At 35.4% G+C, this 25,090-nt stretch overlaps 1 protein-coding gene across 1 annotated transcript; it reads left to right on the top strand.

Moving 5' to 3' along the window:
* The first annotated feature begins 22,983 nt into the window (after positions 1-22,983).
* LOC131073718 (aspartyl protease APCB1) lies at positions 22,984-24,879 on the top strand. The gene is made up of 4 exons (XM_058010221.2): positions 22,984-23,393; positions 23,486-23,603; positions 23,812-24,047; positions 24,291-24,879. The coding sequence occupies exons 1-4, from the start codon at positions 23,179-23,181 to the stop codon at positions 24,550-24,552; spliced, it is 831 nt and encodes a 276-aa protein (XP_057866204.2). The 5' UTR covers positions 22,984-23,178; the 3' UTR covers positions 24,553-24,879.
* The last annotated feature ends 211 nt before the right edge of the window (positions 24,880-25,090 follow it).

The raw sequence follows: 25,090 nt of genomic DNA, 5'->3' as shown, positions 1-25,090 counted from the left end.
GAGGATAAAGTAAGAGATCTACAAAGAAAGAAACAACAACTTGAAGTCTTAGTATCTGATAATAATAATGAAATCACAAGGTTGACTGGAATTCAACAAAATCTGTCAGATCAACTAGGTTATGCACATCATGAAGCAATTCTAAAGGATGATGAGAATCAAGCATTGAAACTTGAATTATCAAGGTTGACCGATGAACTTGAAACAGAGAAGAAATCGAAAGAAACACTAAAGAATAGTTATGAAGCATTAAAGATGTTGGATGAGCAACTGAATACAAGAAGACCCAACAAAGATGCAGGACTCGATTACAAAGGAAAAGACTCTACCGAGAAGGGAATTCATACTACCGAGAGAGGAGAATCATCAAAGCAAGCTGGAAACAAGAACAACATCAAAAGAAAGAAGCCTATTTGCAACTACTGTGGAAATCAAGGTCACACTGCCAACTTGTGCCAAATCAGAAAAGGTAAGCAACCGAATGTCACTAAGTCCAAAGGTTATTGTTACAATTGCAATAAATATGGTCACACATCTAAACAATGTAGGACAAAGTCTGTAACTAATTATCAGAAGGCAAAATTCAAAGGGTTTTTAAAAAACCGCAATAGATATGGACATAGTACCGAGAAGTGTTGGCTTAAGCAAAAGAACTATATGTGGTATGGACACCGAGCAAATGCTAGAGGTTACCGAACTCACACACATCCTTACCGACAATATTCTGTAGTACCATGGGATTACAATACAAGGATATGGTGTGAATGTTGTGGATGATATGGACATATAAGTTCCAATTGTTTTATAAGGTTTGGGATGTACAACTGAAGATTATGGAGAAATCCTGGTATGGCAGGTTTTCATTGTCACAAAGTTGGACACTTAGCTGGAGATTGCAGAGATCAACCTAGAAAAGACACTGAAGAAATAAAAGACAAATTAAAGATGATTTGGAAAAAGAAGGAAATTGTGTCAAATGAAGAAAGCACCTTACCTACCGAGTTAGGTGCTCCTATTCCAAATTAATTGGTAAAGGTATGAAGGGACTGCATTCTATCAAGGTTAAATCTTAACAATTCCTATTTTATTATGTACTTAATTCAAAATCTGCATAATTAAGACGTAATAGTAAGTTTGAAATTTTATCAAAGTCTTTTGAAGCACTATACAGGAAACTTGTCAAGTCGATGAATACAGGAAGCCTGTCAAGTTGGTGAATGAAGGAAGTTTGGTTACTCGGTTAAAGCGAAAAAAGGAAAGAAGGTTTAGTGGAACTGAGTGCATTTAATGTTTTTGACCTAACTTGCACGGAGCCCGATAAGGCATATTGTGTACTTAAAAGCATTTTCGCGGTCATTTTCAACTCACCAAGTTTTCAAGAGAGCAGAGCAAAGTGAATCTAAGCCAATCAAACCTCCTACAAAGAAAATTCAAGGTATTTACATCAATCTCAACGCATTGTTAAGTTGGTTTACCGATCTTATCAAGTTGCTATTATTTGCTAAGTGTGGAACGTCAGTCCTTTGAAATCCTGAAACCCTAAGGATTCTTTGTTAGCTTTTATCTGAAATCTAAAATGGCACCTATGATCCAAGATCCCATTGATGATCCAAGATCCCATTGTTGTCAAGAATGTAGAGAAGCCTTCACTAAAATACTCTTTGACTCCCAAAGTTGCATCTGAACCAAATGACAAAACCGCATTTTCACTCATCCTGGATAGAGTGTTGTTAGTCGAGGATGCGAGATTCTTCACCAAATGTCGTGTTGAAGAACTCAGTCATGTTGAAATTAAAGACACCTATGATGAATTATGCACAGATGGTAAATTGAATAGCAAGTATGAGCACATTAAGATCAAGGGATTAACTGAAGCCCTAACCTATCCCCGTGTGTTCAAACCCCAATGGGTCAAGTTTGTTCTGAGTAGAGTTCACGATGATTTCGTGTGGCTAGAAGAGCAACCATTTAAGATTACCAAGGAAATCATTCATCTGATTACCGGTTACCCTATTTATGATCATGTCCGAGCCCAAAAGATGATATCACAGAAGGAATTGAATAGTTTAATCAGAGTGGAATCAGATTGCAGAGGATTGAAACTGAACAATCTCATAGATGAAGAAATAAAATTTTTCATAAGAGTAATAGGTTACTATTTCTTCCAATCAGCAAGGGAAAACAGTGTACCCTGTGCAGCAGTAGACCTAGCATACAACATTGTGAAAAAGGGAATGAAAATTGATCTATGTGAGGTGTTGCTGAAGAACCTATTTGAGAATCTGAACACCATCAGGAAGCCGAAGAAAAAAAACTTGGCTAATACACTAAAGTTTGGATCATTACTTGTATGCATGTTTTTCTATTTTGAAAAATTCTTTCCATCAGTCGGTAAAGTTGTTTGGGAGCCACACTAACCAATCACCCATTAGATCAATGACTTCATTAAGAAGTTAGGTGATAATTTCAATGATATTATGGATGATTACTTCAGTAAGTTCCAAGAGAAAATGCATAACAGGTACCGGATTCCACCCCAGCTAGTGGAGAAATACAAATATGACATATGTTTTGAAGTAGACACTGATTATTGTTATGTGAATGTTGTGGAACCAAGAACTCAATCTTTGTCACCTATGGGATACGAGATTGATTTTGACATCACACAACAGCAAATTGATGCATTTCTTACATTACCAAGACATGCTACCTAGCTGAGGTATGGAACCTATGAAGAAGTAAAGGAAAAAGTAAAAGTGAGCATTGTAGTACCCAAACTACAAGAAAGGTAACAAAGATGATAAAGGCATTATCAAAGAAATTCAGAGAAGATTCTTCCTCCACACCTGTCAAAAGCACTTTAGCTATTACCGAAGAAGAATCTGAAGCCCAAGAGGCAGCTATAACATTGAGCACCGAATTGCCTAAGGGAAAAGTGTTGAAGAGAAAGAAACAGGAAACATCAAAGGCCTCACCGACTCCACCTCCAAAGTGACCTAACACTAGAGCATCTGCAGCTTCACCAAGTAAGAAAATAAAGAGTGTTACTATTCCCAAGGTAACAAAGACCTACAAGAAATATACTCGGAGACTCATTTTGGCAAAAGAGTCTAGTGATACCGAATCAGAGGATGCAAGCAAATTTCAGATTGTCAAAAGCAAGAAGGTAAATGTACATAGTGTTGAAAACTTCTATGCAAATCTGAAAGAATATGGAGGATTTGGATCATTTAGATATGTTAAATATGAAACCAGAAATAATGATGAGAAGAGACAAATTGAAGAAGCTGTCATCTGCACACTTCTAAAATTCTGGTTGGCTCCATTGGAACTAGATAAGTCACTTCCAAATGAACTTTATTTACATATTGATAATAGGTGGAAGTATGCAATGGACTCGGAGAAACAGATCAGAGAAAGAAGTTTGGTTCATCTCTTTCCTGACATGTCAGTAGCTGAAATAAAAGAACATCTGACAACCTACAACTCAAAGTTTCTTGTCAAACAAAGAGCTTTAAAACTGATGAATGGGCTTTATATTGAAGTTGAAAATGAGACAAAAGCAATATGGCAGGAAATCTTTAAAATCAAGGATGCCGGTGAGCAAGCTACAGTTGAAATTATTGATGTCACCGAGCAAGATCCTGATGTTACCGAGCAAGACCCTACTGACACCATTCAAATAGATGAAGATGTCATGGATACAGATGCACCGGAATAGGAAATGATAGAAGGCAATGCATATGCAAAACTTGTATCTAGTGAATCAGTCTTGGAACAAGTTCAGCCTTATCCACCAGTCAAACAACCTGTCTCAATTGAAACCCCTCATGACACAGATCAAGGCACCAAAGGTCACAAGTCTATAGTAGGAGAAGGTACTACTGAAGAACAGACATCTCAAGCACCTTCTAGCACTACAAATGTTGCAACTGAGACACCAAGTACCAAGACACCAAAGGACACTACAAAGGCTAAAGAAATCGATCAAAGTGTTGCCTCTACCGAGCAACCTATCGAGGGTCATCAAGCCTCACAAGCCATTGTCTTAGTTCCATCGGTGAAAGGTAAAGAAAAGAAGATGAAAAATAATAGTTTTAAAGTTGATTTGTCAAAACCAATAGTGTTGCCCAATATAGATATATCAAAATTAAAGGGGCAAGCACTCATTGATTTCGGAGAACTATGCAAAGCAAAGGCAGAACAAGAGAAGCAAATGGCGATTCAAAAGAAAAATAAGGTACTTCAGAAGGTGAAAGAACTCTTAATAGATATGCTACCTGAAGCAATAGTATCAACAGATGCAACAATCCACATTCAACTGGATGAACTCCCAACAAAGATAGAGACATCTGGAGTAGATGCATCAGAGTATTTGAGCAAGCTAAAACACAAAGAGCTCACTACAAAAATGATAGAAGAGGTACAGAAAGCTACAGCTATTGGCAAAGTTAAACTTGTCAAATTTATTGTTGAGTTGACTCCTCAACTCAAGCACATTCTTTATTTATTTCAGAAACTCTACACATTTTCTTTATTCATTAAAGACATTAAGAATAAAACAAAGGCAATTGAGAAAGAGATCACCGATCTCTCAAATAAGTTGACCGCAGAGCCAAATTCAGTTTAGAATTTCTACACAAGGTTACAACAGCTCATGGATCAACAATTGGACCTAAGAAATGAAGAACACAAGATCAGGATGGACATAATGACACTTCAGACATTATTCCTTCCTCATCTTTCATCCGTCCGAGAATAGATCAACCGAGCCACCTCCTTATCTACTACACAAGAGGGAAGAACTCTAGATGGCTTAATATCATTATTGGCTGATATTCAAGCACAAAATTCTTTAATGGATAGTGTAAACATTGCACTCTCTGTCGCTCTCACCAAAGCATGGACCAAGTACAAATCCATTTTTGACCAGTTACCACCCTGAATGGTAATTAAGTTTTGATTTTTGTCAAAAAGGGGGAGTGATACAATATTGGGGGAGTGTAGTATTCAAAGTATCAAACAAAAGGAGTATAGTATACAGGGGGAGTATACCGAGCAGAGAAAGTAGAGTATCCAAGAGCAATGAACAAGACAGTAAGCAAAGATCAAGAGCAGCACATAGAACATTGATCACCAAGCATGCAAAGTCAGAGTTTTGTACAAGTATATCGACAAGGGGAGTATATCTAGATTTACTATTTCATTGACTATTGTATATACTGTCAACATAGTCAAATTTTGCAAGTATATAGATTATTGAGTTATAACTTTGAAAGTAGTTTTTGTCAAACATCTCAACTAATGTCAAAAGGGGAGATTGTTACTACTTATCAAGTTGCCATTAGTTTTATGTTCAAAGTTATTCTATATAATCTAATCGGTTACTACTACCGAGATATTCAGTCCGTATGAACAGTCCAGTCGGTTATTGAAGAAAGTAGTCTCAGAGCGTAGTATACACCGAGCTATCTATCGAGTATCATTTTATGTCTACCGAGCAACAAAGATGACACACCGAGTTGTTATACACTGAGTAAAATGTGTTACCAGATTCATTGAACCTGGACATACATATGAAAATGTGTTACAAGATCGAGGAACATCTAAACGTTATCACATTGGAAATTGCACTTAAAGATTGTGTATGATTTTGAGGTCATCTAACCAATGAAATATTTTGCATGGTTATTCATTCGATAAAACATGTTTGTAAGATCGAAGCAATGAAAGGATCACCTGTTGACATTTGGCATTATAACAGACAAGGAGAGATTGTTGGCATTTCAATAAGGATATTGAGAAGGTTGTTGATGATTATGGATAAAACTGATTAAGGATGTTTACTGTCTTAATATTATTATTTTGTCATTGATGTCAAGAAATTGGTTTTCTAATTCAGTATGATGTTGCCATATCTTGAGAAGTATGATTTGATGAGTATAAAGATGTCGGTAAAAGACACAGAAAGAATATGATGGATAAGGGGAGAAATAAGTTATTCAATGGGCAACTATTACCGAGTTAGACAATGATGAGATCATGATGATTAGATTGTTTTGATATCCTACATATGTTATTAATTGAAAGGTTAATACTATACTATGTTACCAAGCAAAGAACCTAGTCGGTAAACCCTAAAGAACCTAGTCGATAAACCCTAAGGTTATCGCTATCAGTTAATGAAGGCAGAATGTCTACTGAGTGAAGTTTAGTATTTACCGAGTAATAATAGAATGCATTAAATGATTACATGCATTATTTAATGAAGGAAGTTGATGAGTTGGCTATGATTAAATGATTGGTATACTGTGAATGAAGTTTGTTAAAGACTCTATGGCAAAGGAAAATCAGTAGGAAGATCTACAACTTAGATTGAACCGCAATACCCTAGCACAAGTTCCAAGAAATATATGCAAGTTCCAAGGAGGGGTAAAACATTTTCAGATCGAAGGATACATTGAACCTAGTCAAAATTTGAAGATCTGATGGCTATGATTGATCATGGGAAATGTGATCAAGGAGATTAAGCGGTTGGAAAATTGTTTATAAATAGGGAACTATTGATAAACAATGTATGCAGGCAAATGTATGCACAGGGATGCTACATAGTGATTATCGAGCACAGAAGGTTGAAGATCTGTTTAGAATAACAGAGTATAAAGCCCAGCAGATGGACAAGATTAGTTCTATGTCTATATTGTATTGAGAAAATAAGAATCTACTTTAGCATTTTAGATGTGAAGTTGCAGATAGATTTTTATTACTGTTATTTTGTGAAGTGACAGAAAATCTCTTAACCAAGTGGACTTAACAGTCTTATTCGTAAAACCCTCTAGCAAAGTGACATTCAAATTGAGTGTTTGAAATCCTTTAACAAGGTCACTTCTAACAAGGTGAAGATCCTAACAGATCTGAGGGAAATCCCTTGACCGGGTCACATCTAGCAATGTGTTTGTAATCTTTAACAGGATTTTCTTTTAACCGAGCATACTCTAGATGAGTATATTTCTTAGTGGGTCCAAAATCCCACAATGGTTTTTCCCTATTTGGGTTTCCACGTTAAATCTAGTGTTATGAGTGTTATGATGTTTATATGCTTTTGAGTTTGCATGTTTAGCAATTTTGGTTATATTACTGAAGTATATGCTACCGAGGTTGAATCTGATGTTTGAAAGGAAGATTAAGTTTGTATGATTCACCCCCCCCCTCACATCTTATTAGCTTGGCATCTGTATTTATCTTTAAGTATCAGAACTATCAATTGGTATCAGAGCTTTGGACTCCAGAAGAAAAAGTTTAAAGGTACTTGAGGAAAAGATCCAAAGATTTATAAGAGGGATGCACCAAAGCTAAACAAGTCAAGTTTCTCTACATGGCAGAAAAGGATGAAGTTGCACCTATCAGGAGTTGGATAATATGTTGTAGATTATCTAGAGAATGATTTCATCACACTGAGCACCTATCCATTGACAATGGAAGAGATAAAAGCAAAGCAAGAACATATCCAAGCAATGATTGAAATAAGATATGCATTAACCGATTCAGAGTTTAATGATCTCGAAGGCTGCAATGATGTGAAGGCAATGTGGGACAAGCTCATATCTGTGTATGGTGGAGATGAACATGTTCAAAGAGCAAAAGTGGATAGTCTAAGAGGACAACTTGAATCTATGAGGATGAATGAAGGTGAGAACATAACCTAGTACAGTACAAGACTAAAGGAGATTGTCAATCAAATCAAAGGAGTAGGTGGAACTATTGAAGAAAAGGATATAACAAGTAAGTTGTTAAGAACCCTTTACCAGCTTATGCAATCCGAGTCTTTGCAATCAATGAATTGAGGTTTGTACCAAATATACTAGTTTCTTTAGATGCTACTATTGGTAAGCTACATGCATTTGAGTTAAGTAACTTTGATAACAGTGGGTCATCGGTAAATAAAGTTGAATCTGCATTTAGTTCTTTTCATATTGATGAATCTGATGATTACAATGATGGAATGAGTAAGTACACTAAAGGGGATCACAGTGGAGAAAGTGAAAGATTTCGCAAGAACATGGAGGAAGTACACAAACTGTATGAGGAAATCAGAAAGCAAGAAGAGTTTGAAGCACTGTTAGCCAGAAGGTTACCGAGAGGCAAAGGTAAGTATAAAGGAAAACTACCTTTGAAATGTTTCAATTGTGATAAGATAGGACATATGGTTTCTAACTGTCCTGACAAAGATTCTACTAAAAAGAGAGATTACCAAGATGATAGACAGAAAGATAATCATTACAGAGGACACCAAGACTTCAGAAGAAGAGATAGAAAGTCATGCTTAATAGCCGATGAGGAATCCAATGATGATAAATCAAATGAAACTGATACAGAGGAAGTAGTTTATGTGGCTATCAAAGATGGATCAGATGAAGAAAGATATGAAGAAAAATCCCTTATATCTCACATAAATACTAATGATTCTTGGATCATAGATAGTGGATGCTCACATCACATGATAGGTGATAAATACAAGTTTGTTATGTTAGAAGACTATGATGGAGGCTATGTAAGATTTGGTAATGATGCACCATGTCTGGTAAGAGGTAAAAGATCTATAACACTTCTTGACAATGCAAGATGCAATGATGTTTATCAAGTTGAAGGTTTGAAATACAATTTGTTGAGTGTAGTACAGCTAAATAATACAGGATACTGAATAGAATTTCAGAAAGGAATTATCAAAGTTCATGACAAGCATGGAAAGTTAGCTGCTACCGAGACACAAACAAAAGGTAACACATTTCACCTTGACTCAACTCAGAATAAATGTCTGTATGCAAAGATAGATGATATCTGGTTATGGTATAAAAGGTTTTGTTATGTAAATTTTGATAATCTGATCAAAATAAGAAAGAAGCACCGAGTAAGAGGTCTACTAAGTTTGGAAAAGCATGAGAATACTATGTGTCGAGGATGCCAGATGGGTAAAATGACAAGATCAAGCTTTACAAGTAAGTCTTACACTTCTAAGGGAATTTTAGATCTTGTGCACACTGATCTTTGTGGTCCTATGAAAGTTCAAAGTTATTATGGTGATAAATATTTCATATTATTTGTGGATGACTACTCAAGGATGATGTCGGTAATGTTTTTCAAAGAAAAATTAGAAGCTTTTCAAATATTTAATTGGTACAAGGCAAGAGTTGAAAATGAAACAAGAAGACAACTGAAATGTCTTAGATCAGATAGAGGAGGAGAGTTCACATCTGATGAGTTCAACTTATTCTGTAATGATCATGGTATAAAAAGACAAGTCTCTGCACCGACAACTCCACAACAAAATGGAATTGCTGAGAGAAGAAATAGATCTATTATGGATTGTGCCAGAACCCTGATGATTGAAAAGAAAGTGCCACAAACATTTTGGAGAGAAGCAATAAGCACAACAGTTTACACCCTGAACCAAGTACAACTGAAGAAAGGTACTTTGAAGACACCATATGAAATTCGGTATGACAAGAAACCTAATGTAAGTTATTTTAAAATCTTTGGAAGTAGATTCTATGTACACAAGGATGATAGAAATGGCAAGTTTGATCAGAAAAGTGAAGAAGGAACATTTCTTAGTTATTCTTCTAGAAGTAAAGCATTTAAATGTCTGATCAAATCATCTAACAAAATAGTAGAAAGTGCAAATGTAAAAATTGATGAATTTGCAGAAAGAAATGAAGGTAATTCCAAGGAACCAGAAGATTATGATGAATTTGTCTATGTTCAACCGACAAGTCCTACCGAGAAAACTGCAGAAGGAAATGAAGAGAATATCCAGTTACTGAGTGATGAAGAAGATCATACAAAGCCTACCAAGCCTGTATTAGCCAAATATGTCAAAAGACATCATGCACCAAGTCAGATTATAGGAGATAAGGATGATCCAGTGATGACAAGGAACAAACTGAGACAGAACACATGTCTGATATCTGAATTTGAACCGAGAATAGTGAAAGAGGCATTTAACAGTGAAGATTGGATAAATGCTATGATAGAAGAGATTGATCAAATCAAGAAGAATGACACATGGACACTGGTCCCAAGACTGAAGGACAAAAATGTAATTGGTACAAAATGGATTTTCAGAAACAAGCTGAATGAAAAAGGAGAGGTCATTCGAAATAAAGCAAGACTAATGTGCAAAGGTTATGCCCAAGAAGAAGGAATTGATTATGGTGAGACTTTTGCACCTATAGCAAGACTTGGAGTAAGAACATTGTTGGCATATGCTGCTTACAAGAATTTCAAGGTATATCAAATGGATGTCAAATCTACATTTCTGAATGGTATATTAGAAGAAGAAGTTTTTATTGAACAACCTGAAGGATTTACTGAAGACAATAATAAAGATCAGGTATGTAAATTGAACAAAGCTTGATATGGTCTGAAACAAGCACCTAGAGCATGGTATGAAATATTGCACTCTTATTTAATCAAGATTGGTTTTATAAGAACAAGTGAAAACAACAATATTTACATGAAGAATGATGAAAATGGAATACTGATCTCAGCCATATTTGTTGATGATATTATATTTTGTGGGAATGACTCTCTATGTAAGAACTTTGGAAATGAAATAAGAAAAGAATTTGAGATGTCATTAATCGGTGAGATAAAGTATTTTATAGGTTTATAGATACTCCAAATCAAAGATGAGATTTTCATTACTCAATCCAAGTACATAAAGGAAATCTTGAAGAAATTTGGAATGGAGGATTCAAAACCAGTAAGTACTCCTATGACTACCAACTGTAAACTATCAAAAAATGATGAATCTGCATCTATTGATGAGACAATTTACCAATCCATGATTGGAAAGTTGTAATATGTTGTTCACAGCAGGCCAGACATAACACATGCAGTAGGTATAGTTGCAAGATTCTCTGCAGATCCTAAGGAAACACACATGACAACAATCAAGAGAATTTTTAGATACTTGAAAGGCACTGAGGATTATGGCTTAGTATATCAGAAAAGAAATGATTTTGATTTAAAAGGTTTATACTGATGCTGATTGGGCAAGCAACATTGATGACAGAAAAAGCACAAGTGGAGGAGATTTCTTTTTAGGAGAAAGACTAGTGAGTTGGCTTAGCAAGAAACAAGGATGTGTTTCACATTCAACAGCAGAAGCTGAATACATTGTTACATCATTGAATTGTACCAACATAGCATGGATCAAACAACTGTTGGAAGGTATAAATGAGAAAGTTACCGAGCCAGTAACTATATTCTATGACAATACTAGTGTCATTAACATTTCAAAGAATCCTATTATGCACTCTAAGACAAAGCACATCTCTATCAAATATCATTATCTTAGAGAAGAAGCTCAAGAGAAGAAAGTGGTGTTGGAGTATGTTAGCACAAAGGAATAAATATCAGATATCTTTACCAAGCCACTGCCAAGGGACACTTTTGAGTATCTCAGGTGTAAGTTAGGGGTCCTACCCCTATCTTCTACTCACTGACCGAGTTTGGTGAAAGCATCAATTCAATGACTCTACATAATATCTTTTAGAAGTTGATGTTGATTTACACACTTTAGGAGGTTTTCTAAAGGTGTACAGGAAACAATATAGGGAATGGGAATTGAAGACATAATACTCTGACCGAGACTAAGTTGACACATAACAACAGGAAATCACTTCATATAGGAAGAAATTATGTTTTAGTTCTTTACTTTTTGGCATTGTTGTCAAAGGGGGAGAAGACAAAAGAGAAGAGGAGAAGACTAATGTATGGGGGAGAATTCTGATGACAGAAGGAGAGCATTTCAGCATTTCAAAATCTCACAGCAATCTGAATCAATTAGGTCAAATCAATTGGTTTTGCCATCAATGCCAAAGGGGGAGATTGTTGGCATTTGGCATTATAATAGACAAGTAGAGATTGTTGGCATTTCAATAAGGATATTGAGAAGGTTGTTGATGATTATGGATAAAACTGATTAAGGATGTTTACTGTCTTAATATTATTATTTTGTCATTGATGTCAAGAAATTGATTTTCTAATTCAGTATGATGTTGCCATATCTTGAGAAGTATGATTTGAGGAGTATAAAGATGTCAGTAAAAGACACAGAAAGAATATGATGGATAAGGGGAGAAATAATTTATTCAATGGGAAACTATTACCAAGTTAGACAATAATGAGATCATGATGATTAGATTGTTTTGATATCCTACATATGTTATTAATTGAAAGGTTAATACTATACTATGTTATTGAGCAAAGAACCTAGTCGGTGAACCCTAAAGAACCTAGTCGGTAAACCCTAAGGTTATCGCTATCGGTTAATGAAGGAAGAATATCTACCGAGTGAAGTTTAGTATTTACCGAGTTGCAACCGAGTAATAATAGAATGCATTAAATGATTACATGCATTATTTAATGAAGGAAGCTGATGAGCTGGCTATGATTAAATGATTGGTATGCCGTGAATGAAGTTTTTTAAAGAATCTATGGAAAAGGAAAATCGGCAGGAAGATCTACAGCTTAGATTGAACCGCAATACCCTAGCACAAGTTCCAAGAAATATATGCAAGTTCCAAGGCGGGGTAAAACATTTTTAGATTGAAGGATACATTGAACCTGGTCAAAGTTTGAAGATCTGATGGCTATGATTGATCATGGGAAATGTGATCAAGGAGATTAAGTGGTTGGAAAATTGTTTATAAATAGGGAAATGTTGATAAACAATGTATGCGGGCAAATGTATGCACAGGGATGCTACATAGTGATTACCGAGCACAAAAGCTTGAAGATCTGTTTTGAATAACAGAGTATAAAGCCCAGCTGGACAAGATTAGTTCTATGTCTATATTGTATTGAGCAAATAAGAATCTACTTTAGCATTTTAGATGTGAAGTTGCAGATAGATTTTTATTACTGTTATTTTGTGAAGTGGCAGAAAATCTCTTAACCGAGTGGACTTAACAGTCTTATTTGTAAAACCCTCTAGCAAGGTGACATTCAGATTGAGTGTTTGAAATCCTTTAACAAGGTCACTTCTAACAAGGTGAAGATCCTAACAGATCTGAGGGAAATCCCTTAACCGTGTCACATCTAGAAATGTGTTTGTAATCTTTAACAAGATTTTCTTTTAACCGAGCATACTCTAGAAGAGTATATTTCTTAGTGGGTTCAAAATCCCATAGTGGTTTTTCCCTATTTGGGTTTCCATGTTAAATCTAGTGTTATGAGTGTTATGATGTTTATATGCTTTTGAGTTTGCATGTTTAGCAGTTTTGGTTATATTACTGAAGTATATGCTACCGAGGTTGAATCTGATGTTTGAATGGAAGATTAAGTTTGTATGATTCACCCCCCCCCCCCCCTCTCATCTTATTAGCTTAGCATCTGTGCTTATCTTTAAGTATCAGAACTATCATCACTATCATAAGAGATCTATTTATACAACATGGATTAAGATCAGAAATATACATGTAGCATGATAGAAAGGAAGATATAGAGATATATGAAGAAAGACATGTAAAAGCACTAAGTGTTATGACTATTACAGAGACACAGAGGTCACTAAGAAGGATTTTAGAGAACAGTCAAATAACAGAGTAAACAGAAGGGTTTACCGAGTTACTATATGGGTTACCGAGGTATGCTATAAGAAAGGTAATCTATTCTGAGCACATAGAATTTGCTACAACATTCCAAATGTAAAGTTACAGATATTTGTAATGATTTATTGTAATATTTTGAAGTTGTAAGAGAAACCTTTAACAGGGTAAAAGACTCTAATAAAGTCTATAAATTGTAAAGCCTCTAGCCAAGTGCAGCATTTAGTTTAAGTGTTGTAAAATCCTTTAGCAAGGTAGATCTAACAGATCTTGTTACTCCTAACAGGGTAAGCTATCAGAAATAGCTAAACATGTAGCTCTAACTGAGTACTCTTTATTATTGCAGTAGTGAAGTTGTGGGTGCCACCCCCACCGTAGTTTTTCTCTCTAACTAGGAGTTTATGCGTAACCAAAATATATGTGTTATGGAGTGAATCATGTATGATTGTTATCTATTTGTTTTAGCTTTATATTATGTTACTGCACTATTCAGTTTATGCATAACAGTAAAGTTATTATTGAAGAAAAGTTTTGAAGTACTGATTCACCCCTCCCCTCTCAGTACATTAGCTTTCCATATTGGGCCTAACAAGAAGGTGAACGAGAAGGAAGTTAGGTTGGAGTGAGTATCTACAAAGGAACAAATTGTAGATATATTCAAGGAGCCTTTTCCTAGAGATTCTTTTGAGTATCTCAAAGAGAACCTAAGGTTAATTGCCCCTCCTTCTGAGAACTAAGATGTATTGAGTTGCATTAGTCTGGTGGATTTCACAGAGATATCTTGTGATCCAAATTGATGTGTGGTGGTTGCTACTTTGGTGGAGTAGTCATTGTTGTGATTCAGATATTCAGATTTTGGAGAGATATTCTATTCAGTGGTTTGTAAATGTATTCCTTTAGCATTGGTTTCAAAGGGGGAGAGAGAGATATGTGAAAAACCTGTGTTAAGTTGTGTGCATGATCTAAGGGGGAGCTGATCTTTTTCTTTCTTTGAATTGATTTGGCCAGTGTGTTGCAGATGAGTTGCTACAGATTAAAGGGTTTTGTGATAAGTAACTCTAGTTGATTCAACTCAAGTTTCAGTGGTCTGCATGGTGATTTGATCAAGTTATGAGGTTCACTATTGAGGTTGGTTTTTCAATTGTTCAGTGTTGATCAGTGTTCTAAATTTTTCTCTGCATTGCTTCGCGTTGCAATATCTTAGTTTGTAGATTTGTTAGAGTGTTTGGGACATTTTAGTGTGTCCTCAATTCAAATGGTTGATAATTTGGAGGTCCACAAGTGTATCTTTCAGTTTGAAAGTCACTTCAGTTAGTGTTCTTGAGGTTCGATATAATGGTGATGGAGATTCTAGTAAGTGGTGATGTTGTGGTTGGTTTTGTGGTAATTCATGATGCTTGTGGATGTTTATAGATCATGTCCTATTTGTGTTGACAGTCCACATTGGTCGTTGTGCACGTTATTGATGATATTCCTTGATCCGGTGGTGTTCTTCATGTTCTTGGTTGAAATGTTGATTGTAGCATGTTGCGGATGTTCGAGGTATAATTTTTGGAGGTGTTTCATGTTTGAGGTGGTGATTTAGGTCCATACTATAAACTGGCTAACATTGTTTTGGTTTGCATGTAATATTGTAGCATGTATGGTTATATTTTGTTATTTGTGTTGTGGATTGAGCCGACCTTGAAATATAGGTTGATAATATGTATAAATAAATGTAATATCTTGTTTCAGATGTAGATGTTGTAGCTACAAATGTGTGAAATGTGCGAATAATGTTTTAATCTTTTCATATCAAAAAATAAGTGAGAAGAAGTGTTAAATAGCACTAGTATATGAGCTTAACTGAAACTGCAACTAGGCATGAGAAGATGTTATTCTATTAGTTCATGATCTTCTATATGTAATCTAAATCTTTTTGTAAGATAGTGAGTCATCCTAAGGGTTCTAGCCCTCTTTGTTATTGTGTTTGAGCAATGAGCTCTAGGTAGTGTGCCTGAATGCATGTGCATTCCCCATTGTAATATTTCATATACTTCTAATGGGGCATCATCATATTGTGGGTAGGTTCCCACCATAGTTTTTCCCTTAATCGAGTTTTCAACATTACAAATATTGGTGCTATATGTCTTATTGATGTGGTGTTGATTTGTGCTTTCACTATTAATTATCAGATCTAAAATTATCTTTGAGTTAAGTGAAGTTTTGAGAAAACTGATTCACTGCCCCCTCGGTTTTTTTAATTGTTGCCAGTAGATTTGTGGTTATCAATAATTAATTGACTTATATAGTTTATTACATTAAATTAAATTTATGGTTGGTCTTAATATTTAAATATAAATGTGTATTTAATTATTAAGGTTTATGTGTGGGAGAAAAAGTGACACTAAGCAAACATGCCCTAATCTCACTTTCAAGCACACATTTGTGGAATACGAAAGAGCCTAGAGGTATCACACAATTGGCTACTTCTTTTTGTGGAAGAGAGAGCCATGGGCTACCTATTAGGATTTCTATTCCTTTGTTGTAATTGAAAGATAGAATGATGCAAGTTCAATCCCTAACCCCAAAGTGCAAGTATGAACTAATAACAAGATTACAGAATTGAACTTAAATGATGGAAAGCTGTAAAAACAAGGATAAGACAAGAATGAAAATGCGTACCCGGAGTTAAAATCTGACTGAAAATGTTCGGGACGGGGGCGCGGGCGCCACTGTCCTGATTCTGCCCCTGAAACTACTCCGGAAACTGTTGTTTTGCACTTTGGAAAAAGCTGTCAAAAATGCTGAAAATGCTGTCTGTCAGGAGGACCAGGGCGCCTAGCACCCCTGTCCCAGGGACCAGGGTGCCCAGCGCCCCTGTCTTGGCAGGACCAGGGCGCTCCACGCCCCTATCCTAGTCTTTTGCTCTGAAACTTGGTGTGTTGTTTGGTCTCCGTCTGCTTCTTCCGGATCTGTAACTTGCGGCGTCGTCCGAGTCCCGAAACCTACACTTATATCTGAAAAGGTGTTTGGGCGGCTATATAGGGTTTTGCCTTAGTCAAACCCCCGCTTCGGTGATTTCCACCTTCACGAATAGCCAAGTTGTATTGTAAAATGTATTGTGTGTGCAGACCTAGTGTGTGTGCAAGGTCCTAAAATGCAAGAAAGCAAACTAGAGCAACCTAGAAAGTAAACCCTAATTGCTTGTAAATGATAATGTAAATGCTCTAAATCAAGATGCAAAGTGATCTAAAGCATGAATAAAGGATATTTGAAGCTTATGTAAAGACATGAAAACAACATGAAATCATACCCAACCCTCAAGGGAGGAGTACAAGCCAATCTTCAATCGGTAATCTCCTATTGTTCTTCAATGTCTTCCAAGCCCTAAATGGATGAATGAAATTGATAAATGCTTGATAGAAAGATGTTGGATGTTGTTGAAGTCTTCAAAGATCTGCTCTTTCGCTACATATGAGGTTCCCTAAAACAAAAATCGGATCCTTTCAAATGAAGAAAGAGAGCTCTTATGTATGAAACCCTAGGTCTTAATTTCAACTTTTGGCCGACCTAGAGATTGAATCTCCCGCCAATTTCTTGGGGTTAAGCTTTATTTTATGATTGGATCGCGCTCCTAAAATTTCGGGAAAAATGTCCGGGACCATGTTGCACTCCGGGTGCCATGGTCCCGACAACTTTTCACCAAATTTTCAGGGCCGTCAGATATGATGATTTTAGAGAGAATCCCGAAGTTACAGGTGATTTCGAGATGTTTTGACCCCCGAAACCAAGCCCCCAAGTTCGAAATAGGGCCTAATTAGGGTTTTTGATTAAATGATGTATTGGAGGAATAAAATGAAAAGGGCACACTTTAATGAAAGGGCCCAACTTTATGATGTGGGAGATAATAAAATAGAACCTTAGACCTAATTAATTTGATTAATTAAGTGCTAAAGGGGAAATGCAATGCAAAATGCAAAATGCGCCAAGGCGGGTGCTAAACTAGGTGTGAAATTGTACCACCCTAGCAAGTGCGTACAATTTACGACGCTACAGTTTATAATATTTATTAATGTTATTTTGTGGGTTTATATTTATGGAGTATTTAAAGTATTTGGATATTTGATTTGTTTAATTTATTGGTTATTGGTTATTTTTATTATTTATCTCTTTTACCCATTGTTCTATAATATATCTTACCTACTCTCTTTTTCTATTGGATTTAGGAGAGTGAGCTTCGGGTTAATATTATTTTATTATATTTTGCCTCAATTTTTGGTATGCTTGGTAAGATTAATTATATTTTGTTATTATTTCTAATTTGTTGTGATGAGCTATGGTTTTTGGATTAATTTTTATAAATTTAGAGTTCTGAGATTTTTGGGAGGTTGCTTGGTTGGAGATTTGATTTGGAATTTTTGGTTTCCAATGGATTTTCCTACAAATTTTGAAGATTGAAGCTTAGTTGATTCTTGATCGGAGTTGTGATTATGTTGGTTGGCTATGGAATTGGTGTGACTATATTTATTGTTCTGCAATTCTCTCTTGTTCATTACTTTAAATTACTAGTTGGAGGATTTAAACCTTTCTTTGCATTTTATTTTTGAAAAGATTGTCTTCACTATGCTTGTAAAAAGGAAGTTGTGATTTTCATGTGTTGCAAGGATATTATTGTGTTTCATGTAGTGTCGAGATTAAGTTTATTTTATTTGAGGATTATTGGTATAACTAGGTTTCTAAGTGGAACTACCATGTCTATATTGAGGGGCTGGAATTTTCCCTTTTCCTATTTTGTTGTGGTGGAATAAGATTGTTGCTCATTTTTCTTTGTAGTGGTTTCCATAGTGAGTCTACGTTGTTCTTTTGTTTTCCTGTATTTTGATTGTCAGGATCAAGGCATTGTGTAGTGTTGGCACTATGATTGCTTTGTTCATATTTAATCATCTCTCATTATACATTTTATTCATGTTTTGGGTTTCTTTACACCCTTATACACTTGTGTTAGCATCACATTATGCTTTCCAGTTATTTTTTGGACTTAGTTGATTTATTTTGTTCCACATCTAAGTCTTTTCAACTCTCTTTCATAAAAGTGTCATTCAGATTAATTGATATATGCTAAAGTATATGTTATATGTGCTACACTAGTTAACATATGTGTTAGCCTTTTATTCAAATGTGTCAATTTGTGATGTATACATGCTACCTCGTATGTTGCATGCACCTATATTATGTTCATATGTACTATTCTATTATATAATTGCACTAAACTATGGTTTATATGTACCAATCTAGTTAATGAAGGTATCATAGTCTATTGCAAATGTTCTACTTCAGTCTTTAAAAGTGCCAAACTTTTGTGTTTTTTTGTTTCGTGGTCAATTTTGCAGTCTATGCTAATTTTGTCAGTCTAATGGCTAGGTTCCAGATTTTCTAAGTTTCTATGTTGTTCCAAGATTGTTTTATATGTTCAAAGTTGGATATTTGTGTTACTTACAGCTTGAGAAAGATGGATATGCCTTTCCTTGATTGAGGGTATTGGCCCTTGGTTGTATATATATTATTTGATATTTCTGCATTATGGAAATCATGAATAAGTTGTGTAAATGATTCTGTTGGATATGGATCCTATGACGGATATTTGTGATATTATTTTGGAAGAGACTTATCTGCAAGAATATGTTATGTTATATCCTAAGTTTAGGAGCATGAGAAGGAGAGTGGCTTTCAAGTGAGTGTCAATGTCACAAGAGATAGACCACCAAGAGATGACTTAAGATAGGTGTCGAGGTCTAGACTACCAAAAGATCTCATTTCAAAAGTTTCCTATGTGTAAATAAGTGATAACCATGATTAATAAATTAACCTGGATGGGAAGGGTAATTGGATTTTATATTAATAAAATAATGAATTTATTTGTGGTGTCCCACTCATGGCTTAGAGTGCTAGTACAGGCTCAAGATGAGATTTGGGAAGGCCTTCGAGAGGCAATCGAACTCCCTTGAATCTCTCAAAGGTTGAGACGGTTCCACATGGGTATCATGGGTTTTGGGGCAAGAGACAACCAAGATAATCCCTTTTTGAGGTGATAGCATGTGATGACACTCTTCCCTTTATGTGTCTGAGTTCCTTGTTCTTGGATTTGTTGGCGACCTCTAGAGTCTTGCTAACTTGTTGTCTTGTGCTTTGTGGATAAGACTTGTGTTGTGGCTTTGGTTTTATCTTTGTGATTGCTCATCAGTTATGTTTATGTATTTTTTTTGTTAGGTATTAGCCTAGGTTTAGAGTGTATGTGGGACCTCATGTCATTTCCTTATGCTTTGATTTGTTGGTATCCTCTGGAGTCTTGTTAACTTGTTATCTTGTGCTTTGTGGATGAGCCTTGTGTTGTGGCTTTGGTTTTATCTTTGTGATTGGTCATCAGTTATGTTTATGTCCTTTCGTTGTTAGGTGTCATCCTATATTTAGAGTGTGTGTGGGACCTCATGTCATTCTCCATAGAATGAGGGGTGGACCTTATTGGTTCCACGTGGTCGAGTGGTTTGATGCCTTCTTCAATTGGGATTTTCTCTTTGTCGTATGTTTGTGTGCATGGAGTGGATTCTTTATCTCTTCAAATTGAGCTTGGGTCTTTGGTATGAATTATTATGTAATCTTGTGTTTAGATATATTATTGTAATCATGTACCTTGGATAATTTTAATTGTAATCTTGAACTAAGACTCATTATTGTAATAACAAATATAGTAGAGTAGTGATGATCCATATGTATAAATATGATATGTAATGGGATATTGATATTGTAGATTGAGAGTATGAATTATCATCATGATAGATGTTATAGATAGTTGAAGGTATTCTTGTCAGAAATGATTTGTATCCTAGATGATTTTTGTTCTTATATATCAGAGATTAAGGTTCTTGTTGATGTAATTGATGCATATGTGATCATTGTAATGTGAATACTATATTGTGTAAAATATCTATGTGATTTCTCTATTAGGAAATGGATAATGATATTGCTTTAGAGATGTTGTGAATTATCCTATGGTAGGATTATTATGTATGAATATTTGGATTTGGAGCCTTAAAATGAACCTTTCATATTAGATGTGTTCTATGGTAATGATATTGTAGGCAATGGATATTGTAGATGGAAATATATCTTGGTCTTGAATGATGGTTTAGTAATGGTTATTTATCTATGATCTTAGTTGTAAAGAATATTAGAGATAATGTATAAAAGAAGTTGTAAGGTTTTACGGTGTTGTTTATGCTTTAATTTTATGTGAAGTAATGGCATTGAGATACCCTAGGGATCATAATATATGTGGTGTGAGTTTAATTATGCTTGTGTAATTATGTTCTTATGATCATGTTTAATTGGATGTATATGTTTATCTTGAGTTTACATGTGTAGTATTAGATCATTTAAAAAAATATATCTTTGTTTCTTTGTTAGTCGGCTAGTTTATCTAGGGTATTTTGGTGGGAATTACACACATAATTACAAAACCCTAGATAATCAACATGATTGCTTGACTCAAACCCAACTACATATAAATCCTAAATTCACATTTGGGAATATGAGAAAAGGAAAATGGAATAAAATTTTGGCACTTACTAGTTTGGCATGCTTTAGCTACCTTGAATTTGTAGGAGGAATGGGAAAATGGAGCTAGAAAATACTTGAGCACAATCACACTAGAATAACAAGGGCTGCAGGGCTGCATAGTTCCTACCCAGTACTATAAAGGTGGTTGTGGATTTGTTTCATTCTAAGAATGCTAGTGTTGTAGGTTTGTTCATGCATGGAATTGTCTAAAACAAAAATATGAGCCATTTTAGAGTGTTAGATGGCATGTCAAGGAAGTGACAACACCCACTACCACTCAATTTTTGTCCATTTATGTCATGTGCCCTTTGTTTTAAACTGGTTGCACGAAACAATATTGTCATTGTCAAAGTTGTGCATGAAAAGGACTGAAGAGTGTGACAGGCAGCTAAATGGAAGAGTACAGGTGGAAAGTAATGGAATAAGAGGTTCACAAGTAAAACATGATGTGAACTATTAGACTCTTATGCAATAATATGAATGACTGTATTTATATCACTTGCACTTGCTAATCTTTTGTCATTCAATCCCCAGCAGTCTTCCAGTCAGCAACATCTACTACCCATGATGCAAAATGGCATATCAAAATTTGTGTTAATCCCACAAAATTGAAGCTACAATAGCATTCTATGAATTGTCTTATAAACAAGTTAAAAATCAAAATGTATAGTTCCTAGAATACTTATGTAGGATACTATCTACTCTAATATGGATGTGCTCCAAAATGTTACATGTGATCTTCCTTCACATTAGTGAGAAACTTTGAGTAATCAAAAAATACAGCATAGGAATAAATATTGAAATTATCTTCCAGATGAACCTTTCCTATTATAATTGGGGTCAAAGTACTCAAGTAAATTGAGTATATTGTTTGTTGTAAAGGACTAAAGCACAAATTACTCATCAAGGAGTCAAGAACAAGTATGGTAACTAAATGTATACAACCACCTAAAGAGAAAATGGGGCTAGCCACTATTGCTTTTTTGTAAGCAGCATTGAGGTACCATTCATTCTTAGTTAAGGGAAATTGGAAGACAACACATAATAGCACAACCCCCAACCTGTAACACCAAATTGAATCATTGCATTAACACCAGAGGGAATAAGGGAATAAGTGAATGAGGGACCGATCCAGATGATGTTGCTTGACTCCTATCCATTTGTTAAATCACTTGCAAAAGAGTGTCTACATTAGATTTTGTCACGCGAATTTATACTATAGATGTTAGCACAAATGATGTTTTCCAATAGTATTGGCAAAACCAATGATATAGGTAGATAGTTACATATTGTGTGAAGGGTAACTCGTATTCATATTTGCTTCTTGTATAGTGTACTATTAAGAAAGATTATAGAGGAAATAGTGATGGCAATGAAGACGGAAAACAACTAACAATTAGTCATGAATCAGTAGCAAAATCGGGGATAACATATATTTTAGGATATACTTAAAGAGTTGATAAAGACTTGTATAAAGGAAAGAAAAATATACTAAATCAGATTGAGGAACCTTGTGATGAAGAGGAAGAGCAATCTAAAAGTGAAGAAGAAATTACTAACAAGCCACCCAACAAATATGTGCAAAAGAATCATCCTGAAGTTCAGATCATTGGCAACAAGAACTTTGCATGTGAGGGAAGAGCACAATTTTAATTTATATATTTTTCTCTTTGTTTTAAAACTAGTGGTCAATTGAAAGGCTAACAGAAAGGTCGAATATAAAATTGTTTGCTCCCTTCCAAATGAAATGGAATACAACCGTAGAAACATAAATGTGAGTGGTATTGCACTAAGGAAGCTTTGTGCAAGACTGAACTTCCTTTGCTATACTCGAATCCCTTGCATTCAAGGGGGAACATCCCCTGCTATAAATCACATTTGGGTTCAACATACATAACATTTTACTTATTGCTATTTCGTCTCTTCATCTCTTAAGAATAAGTGTTGTAAAATTGAGAGCAAACTGGTGATGGGGAATATAAAAATGAGTGTCATACAAAAGCTCTGTTTTCTACTCGCTATTGTGTCCTTAGGAGCAGCAGATGTGTACCCAATTTATCCCAAGAATGAGCAATCCCAGATTTCCCCATTAGTTGAACAAGACATCCAAAGAATTGGGAGGAGATTACAAGCAGCTAAAAAGACTACTGTATTTAAAGTGCAAGGCAATGTTTTTCCAGATGGGTAAGGAAAAAGAACAAACTTTCAAATTCACAATTTTATTCTCATTCTGGATTCCAAATTTAAAGCTCATGAATATGCAAACTGAACTGCAGGATTTACTACATGAGTGCACTAATTGGTAATCCCCCCAAGGAATATTATCTGGATATAGACACTGGCAGTGACTTAACATGGCTTCAGTGTGACGCCCCCTGCCGAAGGTGTGGCGAGGTAAATAACAATCACAACCCATATGTCATTTTTTGTACCAATCGCAGAAATGCCACATGTATTCTATGACTAGTTTAATAAGTTTGGGCTCTTTGGATACTCATTGGCATCAGTGTGGCCATGGTTTTTTGTAGCAGTCCATGGTGGGTATAAAGATTATTTATGTTTTTTAGTTTCTATTTCAATTGGTTACTTTCATTTTCCACAGACACCCCATCAATGGTACAAACCACAACCACACTCAGGGGTATCATGCGAACACCCTTTGTGTGAACCTGTGCAGAAAGCAAGTCGTGGAAACTATGAATGTAAGAGTTCTTCTGAGCAGTGTGATTATGATATTAGATATGCTGATCGTGGGTTCTCGTTGGGATTTCTTATTAGGGACAGTTTCTGGGTAAGATTCACCAATGGCACCATCATCAGGACTGGTTCTGTATTTGGGTATGCCTTTCCCTTTCTTTTTCCTCCCATTTACTAAAAGTGCAAAAACTTAAAAGATCATGAATTAAAGAAGCTAATTAGCCCAGAGACTATGTTCTTAAGCATCAAAGGGACTAAGATATGTTAAATGTATAGGACTCTAGCTACTTGCAACTTCATGTGAATCTTGGCGTTTTCCTATGTTATAGATTGTTATGGAAAAGAATTTGACAGTATCAGTGACTTCCATTTTTCCTATCACAGGTGTGGATATTACCAATATGTGTCTTTTGAAGGGACACAAGCTACAAATGGTGTTTTGGGTCTGAGTAGCGGTTTAGCAAGTCTTCCATCTCAATGGCAAAGGCAAGGCCTCATCAAGAATTTCATAGGCATCTGTATTGATGAAGGAGGGAAAAAAGGGGGATATATGTTCTTTGGTGATGATCATGTGCCTACCTCATCCATGACCTGGGTTCCTCTTATAAAGCTTATCAAAATATTAGAACTAAATATATATGACTAAAGCTCATTATCTATTCCAAGGATTATTTTTTGTTCAATAAACATCCATTAGAAATCATCTCTCACTCTGCCAGAATGCTTTGACACTGTAGTTTTTCAGATTCTTCTACCTTCAAATTCTTTGGCTTCACATTTTGTGACATCTTAGCTGATAGAGACTAGGAATTGAATTAGGCTATTCTTATCTAGAATTAATTATGTGGTCAGAACTGAATTCTTCAAATAAGATGTCTTAATCATTATTTAGACCTTAATCTTCATGATCTGGATCATTTGCTCGGTTTGTTTAGACTTTGGAATGTTTACACTATCTAGCTCCAATCTGACCTGTGTTCAACATGATAGAAAACACCCACACCATAATAAGTTTAACTTCATCACCTGCCCTTGCAATCCATTGATGAAATATTAGCCTTGATGTTGTAAAATTTTCCCCTATTTTTACAAATCACTTGTCCGAACCTGATCCACTTTTCTCCTAATATCTATCTCCTCAAGAGAGAGCCTTAATTCACAGCCTCATCTTTTTGATACACCTA

The sequence above is a fragment of the Cryptomeria japonica genome, chromosome 9 (genome assembly GCF_030272615.1).
Source record: "Cryptomeria japonica chromosome 9, Sugi_1.0, whole genome shotgun sequence".
Taxonomy (NCBI): domain Eukaryota; kingdom Viridiplantae; phylum Streptophyta; class Pinopsida; order Cupressales; family Cupressaceae; genus Cryptomeria; species Cryptomeria japonica.
Note: the sequence above shows the minus strand (reverse complement) of the source record. Positions and strands in the feature narration are given on the sequence as shown.

Coding starts and splice junctions, on each gene's coding strand:
- LOC131073718 (XM_058010221.2), top strand. CDS start 23,179: ATGGGGAATATAAAAATGAGTGTCATACAAAAGCTCTGTTTTCTACTC. Junction 23,394..23,485: donor GGCAATGTTTTTCCAGATGG/GTAAGGAAAAAG, acceptor ACTGAACTGCAG/GATTTACTACATGAGTGCAC. Junction 23,604..23,811: donor CCTGCCGAAGGTGTGGCGAG/GTAAATAACAAT, acceptor CATTTTCCACAG/ACACCCCATCAATGGTACAA.